Raw genomic sequence first — 9,752 nt, forward strand, 5'->3', positions numbered from 1 at the left:
TCTCCCACGCTGTTGGACAGACAGAGGACGTCCCGGATGTCTGTGTGACCTGATGTGTGTTTATGTTGATGAATGAATCCTAGGTTGGGGAAGCTGAACGCGTCTCCCTGGGCCGTGAAGAAGATCAACAGTAAGTGTGCAACCAAGCAGCTGCCGGTTTACCAGCAGCGCCTGAACGAGGAGGCCGAGCTCCTGAAGGGAATCCATCATCCCAACATCGTCGGTAAGAAGGGACAACAGGTTCTCGCGGTGCATTCACAGTCACGTAGGACTTTACAGCGACCAGTGTCACAGACACAGTGTCACAGTCTTCAGAGAATATGGTTTTTATGGTTATTGTGGTTCAGTTATGTGTTTCTCTGCATCAATGTAAACCACAGGAATGCTTTTAAGAGACAACTTACACTGAAAATACCGACCACAGCTGATGATAACACTGATAAAGGCCTCCTCACATTTACTCCAACAACACAACTTGTTAGTCAGATCATTCCCCACCAAGCACACCAATCAGGAATTAATATCTTATTTTAACATTGTCTTTTATTTTGTAGTAATCAGTTTTGTTTGTAATCTGTCGAGGCTTTCGCGCCTTCACCACGGCCAAAGATGGATCCAAGTGTCTGGCCATGGAGTACGGAGGAGAGCAGTCCCTCAACGACCTGATCGAGAAGAGGAGAGAGGACGGCCTGAAGGCTTTTCCCGCCGCCAACATAGAGAAAGTGGCGCTGCACGTTGCTCGAGGCCTTCAGGTAAATCAGACTCTCTTCTACCCGGTGTCAGCCTGAATCACTGGTTCCCGACCCCTCTCCTATCACTGACCACATATTTTATGGATATTTCATGGAGATTCACCAGAGATGTGTATGATTTCTGATTATTTCCTGTGAATATCGCAGCACAGATGAGTTTTAACAATCATACAGACTTAATAAGCTTCTTTTTTAGACAAATTCAGAGTTTTTACATCTTAAATAATAACAATTTAATTCAGTTCTTTTCACAGAAATGTACAAATTGCTGAGATATAGACCTACTGTTCTGCCATAATTTCCTATATATTCATATTTTATAGATTGAATTGAAAAGTATAGTATATGTATATGATTCAAAAAGGAATAATATTTCCATCTGGTCATTTAATATAAACTATTTATTCTATTTATATATAGACAATGTGTTATATTGTGATCTGGATGTGAGATTTTGGTAATATGTAACAGTCCTAATCCTCCAGTATAGAGACAGACTCTGAATTTATTTAAAATATGATTTTAATAAAATATCCATGAGCCAGTGACAACATCAGTGTTTGATTCCTTCCCCAGTCTGTCTCCTCTCAACGTCCGCCATCTTTTAATTCGATTGTAGAAGCGAGGGTTGTTTAGCAGAACAGAGTAAACACAGGAGGACGTTGTTAAGCGGAGAGTAGCAGGAATGCTTTGTTTCTCTCTTCAGTATTTGCACAACGAGAAGAAGCTGCTGCACGGCGACATGAAGTCATGTAACGTCGTCATCAAGGGCGACTTCGAGACCGTCAAGATCTGCGACGTCGGTGTGTCTCTGCAGCTCGACGAGAACATGAGAGGTGAAGACATCTTAGAAAACAACACACCGTAAACACGTATTTCAGATTGTAAAATGCAGTCTGGAAACAGGTGTTCAGGTCCAGAAACCCTGCAGCTGCTTTTAGTTTCCCATGAGTCCTGGAAACACCTGGAAATTCATTAAAATGACCAAATATCATTAATTCATTAATCATATAATTGTATTTTATCCTGTGCTGTGGCCAAATTAATGCTACGATCAGAGGGAAACTGTAGTCAGTAGACCTTTTTCACAGCAGCCATTTTGACATGAAATAGTCGGGTAAACACTGTAAAAACAGGCCTTTTAGAAACAAACCAAATATTCTGATATTTAATCCAATTTTCTCGTATGGAGCAAAAAAAATAAATAAACATCTGCTCTTTTTAAAAATCAAACTGAAAGACTATAATGGTAAAATAATAAATAATCAGGTTGTGGTTATTACAAACATTAAAAACTCAAATATTAAAGATAAAATAAGTACTTTGGTGATTTTATTGAGCTGAATTTATACCTTTGTTAAATCTAAGATTAATAATTGGATCACCTCTGCTTTCATCACTAATGTGGAGACATAAAATTGATCTGATCAACATTATTGATGTTGATTCAGACCATCATATCAATCTTATCAGTCGTCCCTCTTTTATTAAAGATCGTATCAGCAAACCCTTACACACACACACACAGAGCTTGTGTGTGTGTGTGTGTTCGATGAATCTTGGATTAAAGAACTGGCAGAAGACATTCTGGGTGGAAGCGTCTGTTTACAGCAGCTGATTGACTTTGTTTGTGTACCGGGCAGAAACACGGATTCTTCTCGTTCATCATCAACCAGCGGGGATCTCTCCCGTTAGCTTTAATGCAGCTAAATTACAAACTTCTGCTTTGTTGGAATTGTTAAAGAAGAAAAGAACATGAGCTTTGTGTTAACATGGGAAAGAAATAACCTCATTTTATAAATTGTCATCCCGTTTGATTCTCATTAAATCTGCTCTCTTCCCGCTCTTCGCCCTCAGTGTCGGACCCGAACGCGGCGTACATCGGCACCGAGCCGTGGAAACCGAAGGAAGCTCTGGACGAGGGAGGGGAGATCACTGACAAGGCAGACATCTTCGCCTTCGGGCTGACTCTGTGGGAGATGATGACGCTGGCGATGCCTCATCTGGAGATGCTGGAGGGTGACGGGGAGGAGGAGGAGGAGGATGAAGGTGAGTCACAGTTCTGTCGCGGTTTCAATGTCCACTGGAGACGTTTTGTCCTCAGGAATGACAGACTGTAAACTGTGGGAGTGTTCTGATGTCACTGATGTACACTCAGACAACCATGCGTTTGTGTTTCAGAGGACTCGATGGAGGACAGTTTCGACGAGGACGCGTACTACGAGAAGCTGGGGACGAGGCCGGTGCTGGATGCCGAGGCTCTGGGCGCCGCCTACCGGAGGATGGTGGAGCTCTTCTACCTCTGCACGGAGGAAGAGCCCAAGAAGAGACCCTCGGCCGGGCAGATCGTCCAGGTGTTGGAGAGCAACGGCCCGCTGGATAAAACGCCCACTGAGGTGATCGTGATCGACTGATGCTGCTGAGTTAGAAATGTCGCGGTGTGTTACGGGTTCTCATCAGGGATTTATCAGACTGTATGAACACAGCCTGAATCCCTGCCACTGCTTCCTGTTCGTACCACAGAGGATTCACCTGTACACTCTGACTGTACATCTTTATCTGTTATTTCTCTCCTTTTACTGTCAGTGTTTTTACTTTCTTTATTCTTCAAGTCACTCTGTATGTTTGTGTTCCTGCACTTCTGTAAACTTTGGTATTTCTTGATCTCGAGCGTCCTGTGTTTTTATTGGCCCTTTAACATCAGTAGCTGAAGGTTCAGTCCTAGTTAGTTCTTTTCAACCGGAAACTGTTGATTTTAAGATGGAAATTGGCGCCCAGTTACTGAAGAATGGATGGCAGTTTGAGACATTTGTTAGAACTAGAGAACAAACTGAGCGTTCCAGGTTAGTACTGTGTAATACAACTGCTTTATCAGGACTTACATATAATCATCACAGGAAACAGATCATAAAACAATGACGATGTTTATTAACTGTATTTACAAAGTAGATCGCCTTTAAACAATGACGGCATCGTCTATCAACATATTTTCCTTCAAAAATGTCCAGAAAACTAAAAAAAACCAACCTGAACATTTACATCAACGTATCAAAATGATCCCAACAAATCCTCCAATAAGATCAAACAAACGATCTTCAGAACATGTGAAATGTAAAGCAGAATATAAACATCTGGATAGAAAGCACTGCCAATATACAAACATCTGCAGCAGTAGAGGCGTACCGAGTATAAATACTGAGCGAGAACTCTTAAACTCTACACCTACTGAACTGTCAACACAAAGTAAACATTAAAACCTCCACAGTTATTGCGTTGCATACGAGAACCTGAAGTGTTAATCTGCGTCAGTTAAAAGAGTTCCTTTAATCCACGTCCTTCATTCAACTCTTCACGCAATGAAGTTGTACACGAGGAAGGTGGGCGTGTCGCAGTACTTGGTGGCGAACTGTTTGCCGTCGGGCGTCGGGTCAGAGAAGGCGATTTCTTCCTTGGTGAGATGACTGCCGTACATGAAGCTGCTCCTAAACGAAACAACAAGGGAAATGTGATTACTGAGGAGAGGGAGGAAGAACACTGGCTCCAACAACACGTTAGTTAACCTGTTTGAGACGGTGTGCTGCCTGTAATTGGAGGTGAAACTTTGGAGGTGAAATTGATGATTTATTTAAAGTGTTTTCAAACTGAATGGTTAATTTTTTAAAATTTAAATGAGGTAAACAACCAGTAAAGAGATCCACACAGCAGATACGAGTGTACGGAAACATGTAAGTAAAATAGTGTGAGTAGGTTTTTCTTCTAACTGAAACATTGATGTGGCCGGAGCCTGTAAGTAACAGTTGAAATTAAATAGAATTTATTTCACAGAAAATTCTTCTGTCAGCCTGAAAGAATTACAATTAACACTGCTGTGTATGTATTCATCAACCCTACAAGACATTTGACCATTGATGGGTTGAATGCAGCTGCTAAACCAGGTTCAACAGATTTTAATTAATGTCCAGGTGTTTCCACCACTGGAAAACTAGTCTCTAATTCTCCAGGTTGCATGGGAACTCTTACTATTCTACTTTCATCCCACAACTCTGGTTCTTCTTGTAGCTCTGACCACGAGTTACAACATTATAGTGACCTGCAGGGATCCACCAGACTACTTTAAGCATCCACTACAGTTCACACACTGTTGATATGACTCGTGGTTCTCAGTGGTAGATAATCTTTTAGTTGGACTCTAATCAAATTTGCAATAATAAAAATCCTGTTGGAGATCAAACAGTTGCTGACGTGGCTTCATTCGCTGTACCTGACGGTGTCCAGCATGCGCGTGGCGATGCTCTGCCGTCGGGCCAGACTGAAGACCCAGATCCGACTGACCCCGCACAGAGCCTGTTCTGGGACGGTGGAGCAGCACCAGGCTCGGTGTCGCTCCATGAAGTCGTCCTTCATCATGTCTTTGTGCCGGTCCGGCTGCTCGAGGACTCTGTAGGCCTGCAGGGACGCAGAGTGAAGCGTCTGTTAGAACCTCAGCACCACACAGAGCACCCACACAGAGCACCCACTGTGTGTAAGGTTTTATTAATAATGCTCTGATTGATTGTTTGCACTCTGAGCTAAAACCCAACAGGTCATTTAAAGGATATTTGGTCATTTAAAGGAATTTCCAGGTGGAAGAACTAGACACTGCTTGCTTCAGGGCCCCAGTCTCCAGCCCTACCTGACGTATGGGTTCAGCGACGAGACAGCCCACCACCATGCGCTCCGTGTTGATGAAGAGGTAGGTCTTGGCCTGCGTGGGTCTGCTCAGAGTCACCTGCTGGAAACCCAACTCGTTGTCCGCTACGCGCCGCACCTCCTCGGCCTGAAACCACAAAACACCACGTGAGGACGTTTGTACGCTCGTGAAAGAGCAGGAGACGTGACCGCATCAAACACGGAGCGAAGCGGCGACATGCTTTTACAACACACACGGGAACAGGTGCAAACTCACCTTTTTGATGGCGTATTTGGGGTCGTCTGGCATGACGAGGAGGATTTTTCCATCCCAGAACTCGGCCACCACCCGCTCCTTCTTCCAGCCCTGGAAACACAACAGAGAGACCACGCTGCAGTTACGAGCCAACCACTCAAACAAACTGCTGCCAGCAGCCTTGGCAGAAGAGCAAATACTGAAACTACTTCAAATAAAAACACAAGGCACTGAAGCATTTCAGAGGCAAAGGAAAGACAGTGAACGGATCAGCTTAGATAAAGGGAGGTCACAGTCATTTACTGTTAGTAAAGTACTGACACATTTAACTCCAGTTTTATTATACACTCTCTCAGGTTCATTAGTCGGTGGTCAGTCTTTATGGTGACAGTTGCTGTTGGCTGCGCTCTCCGGCAAATTAACTATAATTAGGAGTTTTCCTGTAACTCACATCGACGACTAGACACCGAAACGACTGCTACAAGTCTGGTCAACCTACTTCGAAGTATCATAGCACACAGCTCATCCTACCAACACCAAGAGTTTCAAATAAAATACACCTCCAGGTTTATGTAAACTACCTGAGCGAGGGCTAAAACACAGATTTCCTAGACAACATGGATTATTTCCAGGATATTTGGTCATTTTAATCAATTTCCACGTGTTTAATCAGGATAATTACCAGTCTAGTCTTTTTCTGCACAATGAAATCAACCAAGTACCACTGACAGGTGTACACACAGGTAAATCACACCTGTATTATCTTCATCATGTGTGCACTTTAAGACGCAAGTTTTACCACGAATTTGATGGAGTCGAGGAAGCGCTGGTGGAACTGGTTGTGTTGGAAGTTGTCCTCCGGGTTGTCGGCGCTGTACACCATCCCACAGGAGCTGCAGGTCGTCGCTCCAAACTGCTTCTGGCCTGCGTCCTGATGTGGAAAACAGTCAGCACACAACGCACATAAAGGAAAGCTGACAGGACTCTCTCATCCTCCCTCCTTCCTCCCCCCTCTCTGTACCACAGGAAGACACAAACATGAGCTTTAACTTTATCCCACAGCCTCCAACTGCAGCACCTCTCTGTTTCTCAGGTATTATCGCCCCCTGCTGGTCCGAGGATTTCTTTCTTTCACAAGTCAACTGCCAGCTCCTATAGTTACACAATATAATCATATGAAGTATATTGGTGGTATGACTTTCAGCCAATGGATGCTCAGCAGTTCAAATCATGTTTGAGTCCTGATAAAAGCCTTTAATATTACTTTAATCTATTTTAAATACACTAATCTGTGTTTAAGATCTATGAAGAAAGGGGGTTGCTTCTTGCTGACGACAGTTTAATTTAGTTAAGACAAAAGGAACCAGACTAATACATGCTGAACATTTGATTTGAGATCCCTGTTTGTTTCTACAGCTGCACTCACTGTTACCACAGTCACACAGGTTAGAAACCTTTTTGTGCTCTCCTTCTGAATGAGAAGATTAACGTACGATGATGAGCTGGTCGTCGTCCTGTTTCTCCTTCCTCCTGCGAACAGTTCGCTCTTTGGCTGCAGAAATAGTCTGCAGTGACGTTGTCTGGCCAGAGGGGGTGCTGCAGGACACTGGGGACTGCAGAGCTTTCCTTAACCTACAGGACAGCAAACACACTGAAGTGTTGTCTGAATTCGTCAACTTTCATAAAAAAAAAGGAAAACCACAGCGGAGACGATTAGCAGCCTTCAGTGCTATCATTGGCTTGTGTTTATAAAATGTAAAACTGTTGCTTCCTATCTTCCTGCTGTTGGTCTTTACTGAAGAGGATGAAGATGTTGAAGGAAATGTTTCCATCTTATTTTTCTCCCAAAGCTTTTAACTTCACATGCTGGAAATACAACTCATGGTGCTACGTGTAGTCCCTACACGTTCCCTTCAAGGTTTCAGACTTTTTCCACAATTGACATCAGAGTAAGTGAAGTTAAATTATGTAAATAAATGATTTTAAAATCAAACTGTTACATTTACATTACTGCAGAGCTAAATATGTAGTTATTTGTGATGCTGGTTATATTTGCAGTTTAAAGATCTTGTCACACTGTTGTAGTTGTATCATGGATGTCTGGATGTGGTTCAGGTATCAGACACTTGCTGCTGAAATGTTGGTGAATTAAACTGTCTCACCTCTTGGAGGCGGAGCCAAAGATGGGATACACCGCTGCAGACTCTGTGGAGGAAAACACAAAATACTTAAAATAAAGCTTTCATGGAACAAGTTTCAGTCACCAGTTGGCTGGATAAAGCAGCTACAGTCTCTAGGATCAATGTGTGCTGCTCAGTGTCTCAGTGGATACTGGACCTGTTACAGTGTGTGGCTGTGCACCTTTGGGCGGACTGGCAGCAGCACTGGTGGGACTTATATCACTCAGGTCGAAGACGGGCTCAGAGACACCGTCTGTCAGAGGAACATCCTGGAAGAAGTCAAGTCAACGTCATTATTATTCAGTCAGAAATGTCCACAGTAAACTGAAGGTAGGACAAGAAATAATCTGTGTGTGTGTGTGTGTGTGTGTGTGTGTGTGTGTCCTGTACCCGGGTAATGAGCGACGCTATGGATGCAGAACTCGAGGTCGGGGTTCTTGTCAACACAATCTTCAGCTTCTTGGTGATCCCGTATTTCTCTGACAGCAGTTTAGGAGAGCTGCAGGAAGAAGATGAAGGTTACTGACCGCCTGGAACAACTCTTCCCCCTTCACACATTTAAACCTAATTAAATCTGGTGTTTTGTCTTGTTTGACTTTTAGAAATAAGTCAGTTAAGGCTCTTTGTTAGTGGGGGAACATTCAGGAGCAGTGAAGCACCTTAATGGCTGCTGTGGAGTTTCAGGCTGCTCGTCCATCCAGTCTGACGGATCAAACTTCGGTCTCTGTTTGGTGATCGGCTGCTTCTCTTCTGCTTCCACCGGCTGGACGAGAGTCTGCAGGAAACAAGCAGGATAAAATAACATCAACTTTATGTTAACATGCCCCTAACTGCACCTCAACACTCAGTAAAACACCACTGTAACAGCTCCCGTGTGTGACTGAAAGGCACATCATCTGGAGAACAAGGCAGGAACGGTTCTGTCACAGTTTACATCGTCAAACAAAGTGCAGCTTCTGTGATCATATAACATAAAGGAAGACGGATATCCATCCACTGTGACAAAGAGACAATGTTTGTCCTTGTACGCCTTAAATATAAGAGAATATATGTTATATGTAACTAATAAATATTTAACTGAAACACTGAATCGGGTTAAATCTGCAGAGCACCTGTTGGCTTTTATAGAGTGATTGAGAGCGGCCTTATATTATTTAACTTGCTCTAATTCAAACTGATAAGGGTCTGTGTGAATCCACTGTCAGTCAGAAGGCTTCAGAGGCCTCAGCTCCCTCAGTGTACATGTAGCCGGCCCCTGGGAACCTTAAGGCGCTCTGGAAGATGATAAAGAAGTTAACACACAGTAACTTCTCTCTTGACGAACTCTTTCCTCTTTCTGTGAACTTCAAGTCTTCTGAAACCTTTGAAAACATCAAAAGGTGAAACAAACGTGAACTCTGTTGGACACAGAGACTGCAGAGTATAAAGCCACACAACGCCTCCTCTCACCTGAGCAGGAGGTTTCTGCTGCTGGCTCGTCGTGGCAGCGGGCGGCTTTGTGGCTTTGTTCTTCACCGGCGGCCTGGTGGAGGATTTCGGTGCAGATTTCTTGTACATGGACGTCGGTTTCTTCCCCGTGCCGAAGAAAGCGGCTCCTACAAAGATCTTGGGTTTGGGCTTCAGGCTGCTGAAAGTGATGGTGATCGCTTTCTTGGACTCTGTCGGCTTGGTGCTTCCGGCGGCCGCAGCCGTCGCACTGGACGGCGGTTTGGCAGCGTTACTGCTGAATGAAGATAACAAGATCAATTAGAACTGAAACAACAGACTCACTAAAAGCTTCATGGACAAACTGTCTACTGCACTATTAGTTTTACCATTACTATATCACATAGATTACAATTGACTGCTATGTTTTTGTTTTTACTGACTGTTCTTTTGCACTGTTACTGCTGTAAA

The 9,752-nt window shown here is 43.6% G+C and overlaps 2 protein-coding genes across 2 annotated transcripts in view; one reads left to right on the forward strand and one right to left on the reverse strand.

Annotated features, from left to right (window-relative positions):
- Window positions 1-3,416, forward strand: part of pbk (PDZ binding kinase) — a 4,645-nt gene extending 1,229 nt beyond the window's left edge. Inside the window, exons 3-7 of the mRNA XM_035678792.1 lie at window positions 84-223; window positions 583-752; window positions 1,459-1,588; window positions 2,610-2,801; window positions 2,934-3,416. Of these exons, the coding sequence (XP_035534685.1) occupies window positions 84-223; window positions 583-752; window positions 1,459-1,588; window positions 2,610-2,801; window positions 2,934-3,166 (865 nt within the window). The 3' untranslated portion in view covers window positions 3,167-3,416. The remainder of the gene's footprint in view (window positions 1-83; window positions 224-582; window positions 753-1,458; window positions 1,589-2,609; window positions 2,802-2,933) is intronic.
- A 243-nt stretch (window positions 3,417-3,659) lies between these two features.
- The window catches only part of esco2 (establishment of sister chromatid cohesion N-acetyltransferase 2), a 6,959-nt gene continuing 866 nt past the window's right edge, over window positions 3,660-9,752 (reverse strand). The window contains exons 2-12 of the mRNA XM_035679195.1: window positions 9,306-9,579; window positions 8,516-8,631; window positions 8,247-8,355; window positions 8,038-8,125; window positions 7,839-7,881; window positions 7,170-7,308; window positions 6,476-6,607; window positions 5,698-5,787; window positions 5,425-5,568; window positions 5,014-5,198; window positions 3,660-4,234 (exon numbers count right to left, since the gene is read on the reverse strand). Coding sequence (XP_035535088.1) covers window positions 4,102-4,234; window positions 5,014-5,198; window positions 5,425-5,568; window positions 5,698-5,787; window positions 6,476-6,607; window positions 7,170-7,308; window positions 7,839-7,881; window positions 8,038-8,125; window positions 8,247-8,355; window positions 8,516-8,631; window positions 9,306-9,579 — 1,453 coding nt within the window. The 3' untranslated portion in view covers window positions 3,660-4,101. The remainder of the gene's footprint in view (window positions 4,235-5,013; window positions 5,199-5,424; window positions 5,569-5,697; window positions 5,788-6,475; window positions 6,608-7,169; window positions 7,309-7,838; window positions 7,882-8,037; window positions 8,126-8,246; window positions 8,356-8,515; window positions 8,632-9,305; window positions 9,580-9,752) is intronic.

The sequence above is a fragment of the Morone saxatilis genome, unplaced genomic scaffold (genome assembly GCF_004916995.1).
Source record: "Morone saxatilis isolate NCDOM2014 unplaced genomic scaffold, NCSU_SB_2.0 Contig7, whole genome shotgun sequence".
NCBI lineage: Eukaryota > Metazoa > Chordata > Actinopteri > Moronidae > Morone > Morone saxatilis.